General features: G+C 34.2%; 1 protein-coding gene across 3 annotated transcripts in view; it reads left to right on the forward strand.

The window, feature by feature from the left end:
• Positions 1-19,623, forward strand: part of LOC145686237 (uncharacterized) — a 196,514-nt gene that overhangs the window by 24,970 nt on the left and 151,921 nt on the right. Inside the window, exon 1 of one of the 3 annotated variants that reach the window (XM_081759325.1) lies at positions 12,455-12,473. The exons of the other annotated variants lie outside the window; for them this stretch is intronic. Within the exon in view, the coding sequence (XP_081615451.1) occupies positions 12,470-12,473 (4 nt within the window). The 5' untranslated portion in view covers positions 12,455-12,469. Of the gene's footprint in view, positions 1-12,454; positions 12,474-19,623 lie in introns of those variants that run through there. 3 annotated transcript variants of the gene reach the window in all.

The raw sequence follows: 19,623 nt of genomic DNA on the forward strand, positions 1-19,623 counted from the left end.
CCTTTGTATACAGTGTTCAAATTTCTCTAATATTTTCAATTTCAGTCGCCACCTTTGAGCCTATTATATGTTTCCTTGTCCTTGTAGATTTCCCTTCTTAATTCGCATATCAACTTTCTATACGTTCTTTTTGCTATTATGCCCTTTTAGGCTAAGGGAGATAGGTGATTGAAGCAAGTGAATGATGACGATAGAATTAGTGAAATGAGAATGTAGGAGGAAACGACAGTACCCCGAGAAAACCCATGCACACGATGTTGTTCACCACAAAATTACTTGGCCGAGAACGAACCAAGGACTCCAATCACCAGAAGTAGGTGCTCTACCACTAAGCCACCGTGTCAGTGCATATCTCAGTCGAACATTTAAATCACGCCAATTTATTACGTAACAACAGATGTAATATTAATGTTGTTCCGTATATATATATATATATATATATATATATATATATATATATATATATATATATATATATATATATATATATATATATATATTACTTCTTCCACATAGATCTAAATAGTTTCAACATTGATACATTTCATCTCCTACACAAAACATTGAGAAGGACGAGTCTCCTATCCCCCCTGCCAGAGACACCCGTGGGTGATCAATATCGTTTTCTCGGATTTTTTCCGTATCCTCCAACCAATTATTCTACTAATTCATAATTCATTTGCGTTTATTACCTGTTTCTTTTGGCCTAAAATGATGTGACGTAACACTGAAGGTATCATTTCATTCTAATTCCTTTATGAGTATCCTGTGTTTGTGTCATGAGTAGACTTCGGATCGATATGCACTAAAAAACGGCAAAATATGCATGCAAATATGCGCTAAAAATCACGAAAATATGCACTGAAAATATGCAAATATGCATTAAAATTAGTAAGTATGCACCATTCAAAAACTAATTTTAAATGAGGAAAAAGAGAAAAAAGATGTATTAAATGACCTATACTTGGTGAATAACTATGATGCATTCATGCTACAATACACAACTATGCAGTTTTCCGTGTTTTTTTGGCAAAACTTTGCATTTATCAGTCAAAACATTACTGTACATGGAAAATGTTCCTTCCGTGCCACGAGGCGTTAAGAGACAGTATTTCAAAGAACCAATGTTACTTGCCGATAAATCTGAAACTCGTGCGTCGTTGTTCCCATGAACACTTTATTTACTTTAGACAAGAGTTTTATGCCAGGATTTTTCGCATCTATTGACTGCATTTCGAAAAAATGCTTGTCCGATTGGTTTTGGTGGTGTCTGTTTCGTTGTTGAATCAAACTGTTCAAATGCACTACAAAGTCCTAATCATCGCTCTTCTAATCTTGTTATGATCTTTGAAATCAAACTGAAATGAGTATTGATAAACACATGGTTGCTTTTAATGTTTTTAGCTCCGCAAACGTCCACGGTTTCTTGAATAAATTTGGTTTCTTCGGGTTCGAACAGTTCACAGTCTGGATGTGAAATTAAAATATACATCTACTTATATGACATATATATTTGCAAATAAAAAATAATGCGCCAAGTATCTGTCAATAAAGAATAAATATATTTAGAGAAGTAAATAAACATTTCTGACATAAGCATTTAATAAAACCTACCTAGCGAAATTGAACAGGACTCTCAAAAATGTCCATTAAAGGTTTTAAAGTTAACGAAGATAGATGTATGTTTTAAAAAATTAAGTGATGTATATACATATAATGGATATAGCGAGATAAAATAAAATGGTGTACATAGGCCTACCGTATTCAATTACAGTATTTATTTGTGCTACGAATTAATACACATAAAACTTACAATAAACAAAAAAAAAAAAAAAAAAAAAAAGCTACCTACGGTTTCAAAGGCCAAGACAAAAAGTAGATGCTATGCTCTTTTCAGCGCTTTTCCCTCTACTGTTTGCTCCCTTTTGAACTATTGTGTATATTATGCTCCTTGTTCCATGTCTCTAAACCAGTTTGCACTTCGTTCAAAAAGTTGCACGGTATCTAGGGCCTCACATGGCGGTGGACTAAAGGTTAAATATGTAGAGCAACAAGCAAGCTCGCAACTAGAGGGTGGCTAGGGGGCCAGGCCCCCTAAACTTTTCGTGGCCCCTCCAGACCTCAATACATAAAACAGAATTTAGATATTTGTAAGAAAATTTTTGATGACTTGACCCATCAACATATTTATGCCCCCCCCCCCAAACCTCTGTGGCTGGTTTCGGGTCTTGTAATAACTAAACGAAGACCTTTACAAAAAACGTAGTTCATATATCTAACCTTTTACAAAATGTCGAAAAATTTTGTAAATGCTTGAAAATTCCGGCTACATTCCGGAATTTAAGCTTTCCATTAAAAATATATTTTAACATCTGTTCTTCGCAACACAGGTTCCGCCTAATCAAGAGAATTTAACCATGTTCATTTACTTTTAAATTCATGGGACGGTGAAATATTTCCGTTTAAAATAAATTTCCGTTTAATAAGGGACCTGTTAAAGGCAGTTTTTCTGTATTAAAAACCTGTATTCAAAAACCTTATCTTCTTATTTAAAAGAAAATAAATCCACTTGAAATTACTTTTTGTATCCAATTATGTGTAAATTCCAAAATATTTTCTTTTAGCTTAACACTGGCCGTTTCAAACAGTAATAATTTGCAATGTATAATATTGATACTTTAAAATGGAATAAAGTGATTTGAGCGAGATATGGAGCATGAATAGGAAGAAGGTATAGTTATCGAAAATAAAACAGAAGACTTAGTAGGAAAGTTACGTTTCGAGAAACCGAGATGTGTATCAAATCAACACAAGCTTATATTTAAATACTCCCATAAACTCCTTAAAGGAAAACTTGGGAACTTATCTCCTTCTTTCAGAAAGTAACTCCTGTGACAAGTTTTAGATTTTGTAAAGCAAATATTTTAATTAATTTAGAGCTCATTTCCAAAGGGTTGTTCATTTCTTCCTGAAATACATTCTTCAACGGTTTCTTTAGGACGAACTGTGTCGAGTATTTAGAAAAAGCCACATCTGAGTTGTTTCACAGTTGTATAAACTCCTTATTAGGCTTGAAACTGCTATGAAAATATAAAGAGGCCAAACAATTTGAGCACTGCTGACGTTTGAGCTTTTGCTGTCGAAAATAATAGAAATGTCCTCTTCTGAAATCAAGCTTGCTTACTTTGAAAATATTACTTGTTTAGCATACACTTTGCATCATATATTTTCTTCTTGAATTGTTAAGGTCGCTCAACTTCAATCCACTGTTTCAGAAGATTTTTCGGGCCCATTTAGTTGTAGTGCGACATCTCTGTCCAATTTTTGTCCATTTTTGTCCACCCAAGAAAGCGATTTGTACCATTCAAATTAACAAAGGGGGTCATTTAGGGATGTGCACGATGCAAGATTTTTGGCTGTCTCGTCTCGAAAATGTGCTGTAAAAGTGATGTCTCGACTCGAAAAATGTATATTTCTCTATTGGAAGAGCCGTGTCTCGACTCGTCTCGTGCGCATCCCTTGCCATTTCAAAATTTCGGCCATTTCGATCACCTGTAGGGCATCTTCAAATGCGAATTTTAGCTAGCTCAGAATTTTATCCAATTTTTGTCCGTTTTTGTCCACCCAAGAACAAATTTTGTACCATTCAAATTAACAAAGGAGGGAGTTTCAAAATTTGGTCACTTCGATCACCTGTAGTGTGACATCTTCAAATTTGAATTTTAACTATCTCAGAATTCTATGCAATTCTTGTCCATTTCTGTCCACCCCAGAAAAAAAATGTACAATTCAAATAAACGAGGGAGGGTCATTTCAAATTTGGCCACTTCGATCGCCTGTAGTGCGACATCTTTAAATTCGAATTTTAACAAGCTTAAAATTTTGTTCAATTTTTGTGCATTCATGTACCACCAACAAAACAATGTGTACCATGAAAATAAACGAGGGAGAGTCATTTCAAAAATTGATCACTTCGATTACCTGCAGTGTGACATCTTCGAATTTTAATTAGCTCAGAATTCATCAAATTTCCGTACATTTTTGTACCATAAAAAATTTGTACCATTCAAATTAACAAAAGAGGACCAGTTCAAAATTTTGGCCACTTCGATCACCAGGAGTGTGATATCTTTAAGTTAAAACTCTAACTATCTTAGAATTTTCCCTATTTTTGTACGTTTTGTACCACCAAGATACTTGAAATTAGAATTTGAAAATGTCTCACTATAGGTGATCTAAGTGGTCAAATTTTTAAATGACCTTCCCTGGTTTATTTCAATAGTACAGAATTTATTCTTCGCGGTACAAAAATGTTCAAAAATTCGACACAATTCTGAGCTAATCAAAATTCGGATTTGAAGCTGTCGCGTTACAGGTGCTCGAAATGGCCGAATATATTGAAATGGTTTTCCCTCGTTTATTTGAATTGTACATTTTTTTGTGGACAAAAAATGGACAAGATGTAATCGACGTGGAAAAATTTTGAAATGGCCCTCTCTTGTTTATTTAAATGGTACAAATTTCTTTGTTCGGTGGACAAAATTCTGAGCTAGTTAAAAATCAAATTTGAAGATGTCGCACTACATGTGATCGAAGTGGCCGAAAATTGGAAATGTTCCTCCCTCGTTCATTTGAATGGTACAATTTTTTTTCTTGGGTGGACGAAAATGGGCAAAAAGTGGACAAAATTCTGAGTTAGTTAAAATTCGAATTTGAAGATGTTGCACTACAATTAAATGGACCCAGATTTTTCTTTTGGTATTCCTATACAGCCACAATTTCAAATCCACACACACACAACAGTAGTAAGTTTAACTGCCGAGATGAGTGACGTAGAAATTTTGTTGTAGGTGATTTGACATCGTTATTTGTATCTTCTTCCAAAAAGCTGACATTCATGCATCATTGCTAGTAGGATGAATCACCCAATCTTTTGTTATTCTTCTTTCACATGACCTTGGAAGATATTCTAAACCTACAATAATGAACCATTTAAAGATTTTGAGTATATTTATATTAGAAACTTGAAAATCCACTTATAAAGAAAGTTGTCGAACGTTAAAAATTATCAATTTGTTCGTTCCTTTAAATATGCATTTATATGCAATAATGACATAAACATGCACTAACCTCCGAAATATGCAAATATATGCACGATAAAACTCTGCTATTTTGCCCCAAAACAGCTGAAACGAATTTCTGGTTAAAGAGCATATCGATATCACATCAGGAATAAAACATGCAAATATGCAAAAATCCGAAGTCTAGTCATGAGTATGAAATATCTGTATATGAATACATTATTCATATACTCTGCACAAAGTGTAAGCAATCAATAGAATTCCGAGAGAATTTCTTCCTGTGTGTATGATCGTCAAATGCTTATATGTAGTGGTAGTGCATGACAGTTATTCAAAGGTGAACGTCCTAGTGAATAACACGAATTGAACATAATTGACCTCTAAGGGAAGGGTTACATTTTTTCGTTCAATATTGCATCCTTTGGATATATATATATATATATATATATATATATATATATATATATATATATATATATATATATATATATATATATATATATATATATATATGGTAAACTATGAGACCTGTCAGCTGACAGGAACTCTATTGTCGCTCTCCACACTCCACCACGTTAATGGAAATTAACGATTCGTTTTTGCTTTCCTGTTTTTAAAGATAAATAGGGAATTTCCCGTTTCTTCAGCAGAAGTAAAAAACGAAGCTGCGCTCGTTATGTTGATACTACCATCAATGTAGTGTTTGCAACCCACTATATTATTCGCAACTTCACTCGCAGTAGGCTTTAGGACCTTGATTTTCTGTACTTCGATGGATGTCTCTTCTCTCACATCTTGGAGTTGATGAATAATGTAAGTTTGTTTTTGTGTTTCTCCTTAAGACAACTCGTCCAGTTCCAGGAACTTTTCTGTAGATTACAGAAGGATTATTAAACTCCCAGTAATAAATCAAGTTTCTGCTTTCATATTATAGTTAAATAACCATTATTTGAAATTATAATTATCATACAGAACGAGTGTAAATGAACAATTAATATCTCACTTTGTTACCGGGTAGGCCTGCTTTCGAGTTCATAGTCAGACATCCTGACTGAAATTTCTCCGATGGTTTATCTAAGACCCATTGGCCGAATGGTGGGATATATGTGTGTGTGTGTGTGTGTTCAGAAAGTAACTATACAGTTCATAATTTGCCGTATTTTTATTTTCCATTGCGTTCATAGGCCTTTCCCTTCAACGTACCCCCATAGAAAGTAATCCGGTGGAGTCAAGTCGGGTCGGGTTCAAATATGTTCAACAATGGAAAATGTGTTGTATTACTAATTGACAATCATATGAGTCATCACTTAGCACACCAAAACATGGTACTGCATATATATATATATATTCTTTTTAATGTATTTTAACTTTTGGGGGGGTGCGGAGGCTCAGTGATAGAGCGTTCACTTCTGGTGCTTGGGGTTCCTGGTTCGATCCCAGCTCGCGCCGTGTGGACTTTATGGTAGACAAAAACCGTGCTCGTGGATTTGCTAGGAGTTCTCCCGTTTCCTCCCACTTTCTTCATTCCACCATTTCATTCATTTCTCATCATCACCGTCTCCTTTAGTCTAACTGGCATAACCATGCAACGTAAGACTCAAAGACTTCATTTCTTTCCTTTCTAAAACTGTTTCGGTACATATTGTGTTGATTATACATATATTAATCAAAGAAGATATTCCGTATTTATGGTTCAAAAATCTAATTTCAAGTAATTTCAAGAAGTTTGAAATTTTCTTCCACATCGAAAAATCCGTTTTATTGTTTTTATACTGCAAATTTCCGGAGGAAAAAAATGCATGCAACGGGACGAAATAAAGAAACATGCCAATAATATTGTTGCTCTCTGCTATGAGCCTGAGAAGTGGAGTAATAAATAACTCCCTTGCTTCTACCCAAGTGCTTGGGGGCAATCTCCTTAAAACAGAAGTAGAAGAGCAGACCGGAGTTGAACGACACAAAACCAAGAGAACTAGCTGTGCAGACTTTTCAATTTAACATTTTCCAAAGTATCGCTAGAGTACAATTAAAGTTCAATTCACCTAACGTTGCTATTTCAAAAGTTATTTTAACAGGAATTTTGGACACTATTCACGTTCAGTTTAGTGGTACAACTTTCATTCAGAATCAAGAAAGTATACACAAATTCACTAAATTACGTAAAATAATTCTGTTTTATACAACAATTAATGCCTAGGGGTCCGTGGCATTATTTACATTAAGCCTATGAAAATATAATTGATTAAATTTAAAATTAATGTAAATAAAAATAACGGTTAATATTTTAAAAAAAGTTAACATCAACATTAGTTAATTAAAATTGAAAAGGAAAACTTTTCATTATTATGAATGAGAATTGTCTTGAGTTGTGAAAATTAATAGCCTATAAAATTTAACTGAGAAAATTAAGAGTATTCTAAAATTAGTTTATTAGCATAAACACAACTCAATATAATTAATAAACAGTAAATGTAAAATATCGTATAACTCAGAAATGCTTTCAGATGGTTTCTGAGAAAAAAATAATGATTAATCATCTAATTTGTAAGAACTTTTTTTATTATTATTAAAACGGCTATCAATTAAAATTTAACTTTTGAATAAACTTGGTTAATTTAACTTAAAATTAACAAAATTTTAACTGGTTAATTTAATTACTATTTTTTTTTAAAAAAGGAAATTAACTAAAACCTACCGAAATATCAGTTCAGATTGTGTATCCTGTGCATTAAAAGTGAAGAGATAGAAATAAATATGTAGGTAAGCAAAAGATGTTTTCTACTATTTCTTCTATGTTTATCTTAAAATGTTAGTTATTTCTTGTCAATCATAAAATAATTTCAACCACTAGAGAACTGAAAAAAAAAACATTAAAAATTTGGCAATCGATATCATGAATAATAATAATACCAATTATGTATTTTAATAAGTGAAAATGGACTTTTGCACTCACGTGTAGCCGACTGATTACCGTGCACGTCTTTGATGGGTGTCCTGGGTACGAATACTGGTAAGGGCAGAGAATTCTCGGTGCTCATCTAGTATCGTGAAGCAACTGGAAAGTTATCTAAATTAAGAGGTAATAAAACCCAGTTTAACAAAATTAAGAATAGTGACTTTGTGAGTCAATGCGCTGACCATGCGTTCATTCAGTTAAACTTTCGCCATCTGACCACTATCACAGTTTTTCATTGTAATGCTAGAGATTTCATTAGAGATGTAAAATTGTCCTTGTAGTTAGTGGTGCAGTTGATTATAAGAAAACCAAGAGATTACGTAATGAAATGACCTAAAACCATTAATTATTCACAGGGCTGGATTTTACCAGTAGGCCCGGGCCTGGGGAGCGCATGTTGGGCGAAAATTTATTAATCAAGACATATATATATATATATATATATATATATATATATATATATATATATATATATATAAGGTTGGTGTAAGAGTAGTCTTGGAAGTTGAAGAATAATAAACATAATTAAAGTCAGAGTAGACGCCCTCCAAATAATAATTCATTTAGCAAATGTATTGACTTTAATCACTTGTAACCTTATCAAGCTAAAACTAAGCATTCTCTATAATTATTTATATAATAAAGAAACGTAAATTCGTTACAATTGAAATCTTTCTTTACAGCAGATTCAAAGTGAAAATTGATAAAAAAAATCATTAAAAATTCAAAAAGATTAAAACAAAAGTATGAATAAAGCAAGTTTATATTTAAGGGGTTTTGTTTATGAACCAAAATGCCTTCACATTTTTAGATTCTATGTCTATTTTCTCTGGCTCTCCATCAGGGAGACAAAAAAAAACTCAAGAAATACTTGATAGATCGCCATCAATTTTGGCCAGGATTTACCAGGTCAAAAATTCGGAACCAAGTTCGTTGGTAGAAGTGATCCATCCACTTAATCTCAAGTAATGGACAATAAACAATCTGTTCCTCATGTACGGTATATACAATATACAGGATGGTAATATACTATTTGAACAATCTTCGAGAGCTGATTACCGACATCGATACCAGCAAAGAAGTCCTCTGGAACTTTGGCCAGTGAGGGATAGTTTCGGCGATATAAGGTGCCGAAATCGTGGGAAAATGAACTTCAGAGCGCTGTAATTCAAAAACAACGCAACGTAGAAAGTGCAGTTTAGATCATGACACTCGAAGTCATACCTGCTCGATTGATAAACGTATGTTTCAAACCTTCGCAACATGTGTGCGAGGGATTTCACAAAGTAACGTAGAGATTCCCTACAACACGGCAAAGTAATCCCTACGTTACATTAACCATTCATCTAACACATAATGACATAAACATGCTGTTTTTTAAAGTTATATGTTCGCATCCAAGTGACACTCTTATGCGCATTTCCATTGCTTTTACTTTTTTAATAGTCTAACATGTTTACGACGATTTGTTTCATTTTTCACTAGAGCTTCGCAAAAGGTGATTTATGTCTGAGTATTGGCACTGCTTTGTTAGAGAGGTTCTATCAAATATAAGCCAATTAACAAAGTATTACTGCCTTAAAAAGTATTCTGAACAAGGGGAAGTTCATGTAGCTAAAGGAAAAATATATGAAGGACTGCGTGAGTTTTCCGTGTCTCAAAGGATAGAATCATGGTTTGATAAATACGAGGTTCGTGGTTCGAAACTCGTCTCGGAAGCTAAAGATATTTTAAATTTTAATTCCCCAGATCTTAAGATCTTTCTTTCCCTTTGCAATCATCTGATGCCCTAAAAAAAGAGTTCTCCATCTTAATTCGACAATTGTCTAATGTAATCCTTGCAGTTCGGAAACTTTCCTTCTTCTGTTTCACATAGTCACAAATTTTATCATAATATGGATCCTGTCCGACCATTATTTATCCAATTCTAAATTTGCATATGTAAATCATTCCTTTCGGTCTCCATATTTGTATCTCTCTCTCTCTCTCTCTCTCTCTCTCTCTCTCTCTCTGAATGTCGTTCACTATGAACGCAAACGGTTTGGGATCAAACCTTCGATTCTTGAAGCAAATGTAAGAGCTCTAACAATGTGCTATCATAACTATAGGTTTGTTGCTAAAAGCAGCGACATTTTAGATTTTATTCGAGGAGGAGATTCTCCTCTGACATAAGAGTTTCACTTTTTATATCAGTATTGTACAATATGTTCTTATAGCACGAAACGGAGGGGGAATTACACCCTCTAGTCCTGCATAAATGATGCCCTGGAACATTTGCTTGCAATTACTGGGAAATAAAATGAAATCTATCATTGAATAATATTTGTTAGTAGTTTTTAGAGCTCTGTGCCCGCATTACAGACTTTGAGAAGCACAAACCCTTCTGCCGTGATTGACAATTTTAATAGATTTCACAAGGAGCATCTTCTTAGCTTGCAATTACTGGGAATAGCTTGATGTAATATGTAGTCTTTGAAGAAGGGAAAGCATGCAAATAAAGGCATTCACGAAACTTTGGGAACATTTTGTGAACTTTTTTTATTCAGGCTTTTCAAAGGCATTTTAGAACTAAGTACTTAATAAGTAAGAACTTAATAAAAAAGACGATTTTAGAGCTATAAAGCTTGTAAACATGGTTCCTGTTCTTTTCGGTCTGAATGAAAAGAGTGTACTACGTCACACAGACTACTTTAGACAAGGAGAGGAGTAGGAGGAGTTGGATTGAATACCAGAGCAAGTAGTCGATCGAAACGTGTATTTCTGAATTCATAAGCACACGGCGGAAGAGTTTGCTAGTAATTTGGACTTAAAAAATTTCGTAACATTTTCTATGCTGCGAACTGTACGTATAATGAGATAATAAAATACAATAAAATGTAGCATACAAGAAGAATGGACAGTCGGTGTACCGAACTCACAAGCTTCCGGTGTGTAGGGCTGTGAAATACAGCTAATGCTGCCAAGCCGAACCTTTCCCTGGGTAAACTCGGCCACAAATTACAGCAATTTGTATTTCCTAGACCATGGTTTCTCGATCTTTTCCACCAAAGCATATTATTAATTAACACTACCATAAGTCGTACGTGACAACCAACAGCGTCTCGCATACGACCACTAGTACGCGTACCACAGGTTGAGAGTCCCTGCTCTAGATGATGCGCTACTTGCCCACGAAAGTTGGCAACATCCAGCAACTAGTTACAGAGAAGTAAGGTGCTACACACATACTGTACATAAGAACACCTAGAGTGAAACTGAAAGCTCCCATATGGTCACGCCAGGAGCTAATAATAAAGTTTCTGTAATATCAAGTAAGTATAAAAGTTAATAATCAACTAAGCAGGTTAAAGCCTTTTATTGAAATGTTAAAACATTCAAATTTCCTAGATACTAACTGATTTTAAATAAAATAGTAATAGCAATAAGTTAAATCCCACTTTGTTAGAGAAATCCTACAAAGGCTATGGCCAACTGTGATACCGGTACTTTGTTGATATGTATTCACCGCATCGAATCTCATCTTTATTTTTTGCTATCTATATAGAGAGGAATTAGTGCATTCATAATTAATGTTAGTCCTTATTTTCTTCACGATATTGGGTTGACGTTGGAACTAGGGTCATTTAGGGTGGGCAGGAGGGGGCGTTTGCCCCCCTGGGTTTGAGAAATACATATCTTTCAATTAATTGTATACTAATGTACAGTGTTCGAAGTGGAAAAAAGCAGTGGCGGTATGTTTTATTACCATTTTGACTCGACATACCGGCTATTTAAATATTGTCTTGATCACTGAAAAACCAGAGACAGTATGTCCTCATTACTGAGAAACCGGAGGCGGTATGGCATACCACCGCATACCGTCTCACTTCGACCACTGCTAATGTACTAATAAAAAACGTCATTTTTTAAATGAGTGAAGAATCTTCTTGCTCCCTTCTAGCAAAATCTGAAATGACGCTGCTAATTGTAACAGTCTGCTTCCACACGAATTAAACCAGAGATCACGCAAACCAAAAGCACGTACGCTAATCATTCATTCGATTACTAGGATGCATATTATTATTATTATTATTATTATTATTATTATTATTATTATTATTATTATTATTATTATTATTATTATTATTATTATTATTATTATTATTATTAAGAACAAGATGAAGATACTAGAAATAATAAAAATCTGAGTTTTGTGATTTTAAAAAAAATGTAGAATTAATCTTTTCGTTATTATGACGAAAATAATTTTAATAGTTAGTAACACTGATGAATTGCACCATCGTGGAAGACTAATATGCAATGAATCACTAGTGGAATGTATTTTGCGTGGTATCTGTAAAAGTAGAACTCAACAGTGAAATGTCATTCGTGTTCTGTAGTGGAAAGAGAATTACACACCAATATTGAACGGCGAGTGAGATCTTCGTAGAAAATGCGTAAGTGTCATATAGCAAATGATTTTTGTTGTTTACACTTAAGTGTTTGATCATTAGCATGTACGGAACGAAACAACATAGTGAATTTCGTTTGACTTAATGAAACTACCGGAAGACTTCCGAACTATAGAACCCCAATATTCGAAACAGAAGTGGCATACCTACTAGCAGAGCCGGATTTAGATTTGAGGAGGCCCTAAGCTACTGAAGGCAATGGAGCCCTTTATATGTCCAGCTATCCTTTGTCAATGACAAATTGTCTACACTCAGTGGCGGCTTTAGCGGGTAGGCGGGGTAGGCACGGGCCTACCCAAATATTTTGAAAAAAAAATATATATAAACGCTAAAAGATAAATAAAGAATAAATATATTTTCCACTATTTATATTAACGGTAGATAATTATTTAACAAATAGCATCAACCACTACTGTAAAAGTAATTTCCTATCCTGTCTGCACCGCGGTGTGCAGCTGCATGCTGCATGTTATCAAGCAACTAGTCCATGAAGAATGTAGACATCTTATGTGGAGAAACAAGCAAACGAGTGACATTTTTTGGGAGAAGGTTAGCAGGAGGGGCCCCATTGTTTACATCATAGGAGCCTACACAATTCAAAATACTGTTGATGCATGTAAATTTTATAATTTCATTTTTACCATATAGTTTGGAAATGTACTTTTTCCTGTAAATTTTTGGAGCCTCCAAGAAAGTGGGCCCCTGCAGTTTAATTTCATGTCAAAGAAACCGTTTCTTGCCATCTATTATCGTTTTTGCTCTTTGGGAATTACTATTAAAACTGGAAATGATAGTAAATCTCTAATTCCAGTTTCAACATATGTATTAGAGCTGAGAATGAACCTACTCTTGGAACAGTAAATTTATATACGTGCTTAAAACAAACGGTAATGCTCTTATACCGCTTTTGCTCTAGGATATCAATATTGAAAACAACAGTTATGACTTCCTATTAATTTCTGTTTCAGTAGAGGCTTAAGGGCGGAGATGAGATCTGTTCTTCGAATATTACGCCGTTCTGCATACAGTACACCATGAGAATGGTAAGAGAGAATGGGGGCGGAAATCTGAGCCGGATTCGAGTCTCTAAAACGAATCACAAATGTTCAATTATGTTCAAACCAGCGACACAACTATTCTCGCTGTCGCCCGGGGCAAGAACGCGCCTTAGCGTCCCCATCCCACCCCCAATAACCAACCAAACCAAAACGCTTCCCGACTACATCTGATATTGACATCACACAGTAATATTCCTAGTCTAATATTTCTTCAAGTGGTAATTAAATCTTGATTTCAAAATCGCAGTACATAATTTAATTAGTGTTGTAAAAAAACGGTTTTTTTTCTGTGAAGTTTTTTTTCAATAAAAAACATCGTTCTTTTTCATGTTTTTTTTTCAAATCTCTGTTTTTTTTTCTGGCAACTATTATTTATTGATTAATGTTGCAGATTATTGAAATAATCAATAGAACTTGAGTCGAAGCCCTCGTAACTTACAAATTGTTTGTTTCTTTGTACCTATACGAGCAAAATTGTGTGATTATTCCTTTCGACCCCAGGTCAATTTTGGCGTTTTCCTACATTTCCAGTTAGTGACTTATTGCTCAAACATTATTCATTCGATTGATATGGTTAAGGCCTTGTTTTTAAGAAAATGGATGTGACTATTTTTTGGTGTAAGTTGTATTGCAGTGTTGCCAACGGGTGGGAAATTATTGAGGGAAATGTAGGGGGTGAAAATTTACAAAAAATTCCCTAACCGAAATTCAAAAAAAATTTTTTCTAGCACCACTGCTGCTATATGGGTTCAAGTCACCAAAAAACATCTTTGGTGTGTTGACAAGGTACAGTGAAATCCTGAAGTCGCTGGCTTCCATTCAAAGAGGGAAAGAAAAAATTCTGTCATACACATGAAATTTTGACACTTTTTACGCCTCAGAAGCAAAAATCAAATATGCCGGGGTACAGCTTCTCTAATTATCCTATTGAAAACTTTTTATAGTGCGTTCTGTAGGGCAAAGAGGAAGATTTCAGGTAGTGGTACGTTTGTTTCAATGTAGCCAGTAAGAGGGTAATAATAGAGTGGAAAAGGGAAATTTTCCGAATTTTTCACCTAATAGCGGGAATTAATTGTTTTGGCTGGAAACGCTGCCATCAGACAGACGAAAACTATCTGAAAATAAACCGTAGTGCTCCGAGAATATATCCTACTAGTATCATGGCGATATATAACAAAGTAAGCATGAAATTAAAAAAAAAAAAAAATCTCATTCTACCTCAGAAATTCACCATTTTCTTACCATTTCCAGAACATGGTTTATTATAAACCTCAACTGTACTTCCCCTAATTATTCTAGTAAAACTTTTTATGGTGCGCTGTGAAGGCTAAGGATGAGGCTGTTAGACACTGGTACATTTGTTCGAATGTAGCCAACAAGAAGGAAATAATAGAAATAAAAACGAGAATTTTTTCCAAAATTTGCCCCTAAAATCTGGAATTAAAATTTTTTGTAGCTAGCAACACTACTATCAGACACACACAAACTATCTTAAAATAAGCTTTGGTATCCCTCTAATATATCCTACAAATATTGTGACGATATCTAATAAAGTAAGCATGTCAATAAAAAAATATCTCATTAGAGAACAAGGTCCACTGTAAACCTCAACTGTATTTTCCCTAATTATCCTATTGAAACTTTCTATAGTGGGTTGTGTAGAGCAAAGACGAGACTTCCAGATACTGGTACGTTTGTTCCGATATAGCCAACAAGAGGGAAATAATAGAAACAAAACATATAATTTTTCCAAAACTTCCCCCTAAAATCTGAAATTAAAATATTCTGTAGCTGGCAACGCTGCTACCAAACAGACGCAAACTATCTTAAATTAAACATTGGTACTCCACTAATATATCCTACAAGTATTATGGCGATATTTAAGGAACAAAGCTTCTAATTACCAAAAATATGTTACGGTAAACAGAAAAGTAAGGGAAAATTAGAAAAATCAAGGGCTAGAACCTAAATACGAATTTTACGTGCGCCCCCTAATTAACCTATTGTAACGATCTGTACTTTCGTTTGTTAAGTGAGAACAAATGTTCGATTGGCGTAAGTTGACTTGCACTCGGACGTATAGGTACGGATTTATAAACAAAAATTCCTAATTTTTTGCCCAAATATAGGAGAATTTTAATTTCCCTAATTGGCAACACTGCGCGCAGGCCCATCCAATTGATGTCAACAGTTAGGTATCCATCCGAGGTATCTACCTGGCAAGTCTTAAGGATGTCTTTCTACAACGAAGGAAGCTACGGGGGGGGGGGGGAAGTAAAGGAAATTCGAAATTAGAAAATTCTCGAATTTTTGACTGGGGTGAAATTTGAGAAGGAAATTCGACACCAGAAGAAAAAGAAATTAATATGTTAAACTATAGTCCAACCACATTTTGCAAGAATAATATCCCGATATCTTAATTAGTGTCCACACTGGAGCGGATTAAACAAGTGACACACCTGTGTGTGCCACTTTGGCCACCTGGGCCACCGAGTATACATTTGATTACATTTTTTGACTACTAACTCGTGTTGTTGTTGTAGTTATAGTCTCGACTAATAATAATATCGTTGTAAACAATAACTGTATAAGGAAAATTTTCTCCTTTTTACATCTTAGTTCCAACACTGTTGGTGAGAAATGTAGGGTGTTTCAAAATAAATTTTGGGGTTCTAAGTCTTCGTAGTACTTCTTACATTTTACGTACAATTATAAGCAATGCATCAAGTAAAAGAGCACCTCAAACAGTCTTTGCTACAAGTGTTCAATGTGAGATTCATTCGTAACACGGCACACATCTGGTCGATAGGCGAGAAAGGCCCATAAACTTTCCGCCACATGGCACAAAACACATTCAATTTAGGGGAGTTTCGTTTCAATTGTACAATCTCCTGAGGATTTGCTGACGGTCAGATGCAAACATTATGAGTGTTCACATTAGCTCTTAGGTGAAAAGTCGATTTATCACTGAAGACGACACGATCCAGAAAATCTTCATTGTTATGCAGAAATATTTCACTTGCGAAATTGGCACGTAAACCGTAGTCTGTAGGCTTTAAACCTGTAGAAACTGCAAACAATAAAGACGGTTGCACTGTACAGGTTCAGTCTTTATTAAAACACAAAAACCTTTCTGCTTTCTAGTCTCCATCTTTGCTACTTGCTCTTTCTAACGGCAGACAGAAGAAACAATGCATGTACATGCGTGCGAACAAAACTGTTTGAGTTGCTCTTTCATTTGATATAATATTTGTAATTGTAAGTTAATTGTAATAGATACTACAAAGTTTCAAAACCCTAATATTAATTTTGAAACACCCTGCATTACTTCAAATTGAGACATCCTATATTCAGTTCCTAGTCAATTTGTGCAATGGCATAATTTGCCGCCTCCCCCTTTCTCCAGAAAGAACAAATCTTAGAAGTCATGATTTTAAGTATGCTACTCCAGCATGAACAACAAAGGTGAGGGTAAGTGCAGTCGCACTCAGAAAGGCTTAAATACTTACTAAGAATGCAATTCCGTTGTGTCTGTTTTTTTCTTTAAATATTAATCTATTATGATAGTGAAAGATAAAGCAAACACACCTGCAGAGGAAAGATGGTCATCCTTTTTATAGAATTCACTATCGAGCTTCAATCTCAATGTGTCAGTTTGCAATTCCAGTGCAACTAGCTATTTTATCTTTATTTCTTGATTTTTCTTCTACATCTTCTAACATTAAAAAAAATGTTTCTAGCTCCAATGATAAGGAACTTGCTTCTGACAAAAACAAGACTACTTTCATATCAAAACTGTGATAACTTAATAAATGGAAGAGATATTCACTACTATTGGAGAATTGAATTCTTGCATTTGACAACAATCAAGCAATTTGTGCTCGGATTTATTCGACCATTTGCTTTAGGATTGTCCATGTGGCCTTAAACTAATGCAACCTAAACATAATTTATGAATGTAGTATTCTAATAGGTCAGCTTAGTAAATGTAACTACCATCATCATGAAGTCTGTTTTAAACAAGAAATATTTAATTTAAATAATATACTTATGACAGATTTTGCCGGACCATCCAATCTTGCCGTTCCACGCAAATGCACGTGTTGCATATATACAGTGGCGTATTTAGGGGAGCTTCCGGGCTTAAGCCCTCCCCTCGAAATCTTACTTACTATAGTAAAGTATATGAAATATCTTGCAGAATTTTCACATTTTCAGGCAAATCCCCCGAAAGTTAGCAAAGCCCCTCCCGAAACAAAATCGTAAATACGCCACGGCATATATGGTAGAGCCGGCTCTGCATATCATATATATATCTAGTCGACAAATTATTTATATATGACATTTAGAAAAATACTATTAGGCAAATTAGTATTAGTTTTTACCTTTAGACAAGTTATTGGAATTTTATACTGCTCGTGACATTATTTTCGTACTTATTAAAGGCCTGCATTCACGAAAAAACAAAATTTCATTTTTACTTTTATTTCGTAGTTGATATTGATGAAAACTGCTGAAACCCGAATTGTTAATAGGTATGGTATTCATGTAAATTGTAAAATATTTGTACCGTATCAGTATCTAGCGTTTAATTTATGTTGCATTTTACGGTGATTACACCTACATAAAAATATTTCATACTTAAATAGACGTAAGATGCATTACAAATGACTGTTTGAAAAAAAACGAAATTTAGAAAAAAAAACGAGAGCCAATGTTTTTTTTCTAAAAAAAACGTACATTTCTGAAAAAATACGAACCGTTTTTTTTTTTCTATTTACAACACTAAATTTAATTTTAAATTAATATTTGAGTGCTAAATAATCTGAGAATAGCATCTTGACATATTCTTATAGCTTTATCATAATAACTGCAAACTGCAATGTTTTTGGAATCGGGAAGTGCATATGTGTAGAATGAATCAAAAGTCTGTTGCTTTAGAATAGAATATTTAATTATGACAAATAGTCAAGTTGTTGTCTCGAGTATTATACTCGGCACAAAAAGCTGAAACTAAAATTTGACTTTGCAGGTTCTTTTGGCTGCAAAGATTTTTACAATGTCGTCAAAAGAAAGCTTTGAAGCTAGCTTATGCTCTATGAATGTGATCCTAAGGTTGGTGAGTTGTTGTCCTATTAGAGCCCTTTCTTATTACCCGGCGAACTGCCGTGTACGACGACGGCAAATTTCCGGACAGGGTAGAAAGACATTGCAAGCAATGGAGCTCTTCACATATGCGCGGCGGTCGCCGTTATACGGCGAGCAAAAACAGCCGGATGTCCCTGCTAAAATCCGACGCGCCAGATCGCTTTGAGAGAGTGGCTGCGAAAATATTAATGTGTGTTTTACGTATATATATATATATATATATATATATATATATATATATATATATATATATATATATAATGTGTGTGTGTGTGTGTGTGTGTGTATGGAGTATGTTTGTGTATGCGGTTATGTGTTGTTCTAGCCCAGGGCATCTTTAGTAATTTTAACCAGATTTGTTACATACTATAGGTAAAAATGACAAGTAAAAATAATCGAAAACGACCGATACTACCGAAATGTTGAATCTATAGGTCGTTTATTAAAAAGAGTCCAAATCAATATAAATTATATTTTCTATGTAATAGAAGATCAGGAGAAATAAATGTCCGGGCAGCACTGAACAAATGAGTTTGTAATTCTATAAATTTGTGGTGCCCCAAAATTGAAATATACACTATCAAATAATTCAGCAATATTGCATATTTAATAATAGTACCTTAATATACTTTCGCAAAGCAAGAGAGTGAATTCATGATGTGATATTCGATAAATATACCGTACTTTATATATTTTATAATTATCTTTAACACTTCTATAGTTGTATTTTGAATAGTCCTTTGTGTTCAGGGACTACAGCATTGCTTTAAAGAGGCTTGAGTCAATAGTCGGAACGCTTAAAACAAAAGAATAAACCCAAAATACTATAATGATAATAATAATAATAATAATAATAATAATAATAATAATAATAATAATAATAGTGCCTACAGATCACTCTTGGGCTCAGTGGTTGAATGTTGACTTGG

The sequence above is a fragment of the Thermobia domestica genome, chromosome 5 (assembly GCF_964235325.1).
Source record: "Thermobia domestica chromosome 5, izTheDome1.hap1.1, whole genome shotgun sequence".
Lineage (NCBI taxonomy): Eukaryota > Metazoa > Arthropoda > Insecta > Zygentoma > Lepismatidae > Thermobia > Thermobia domestica.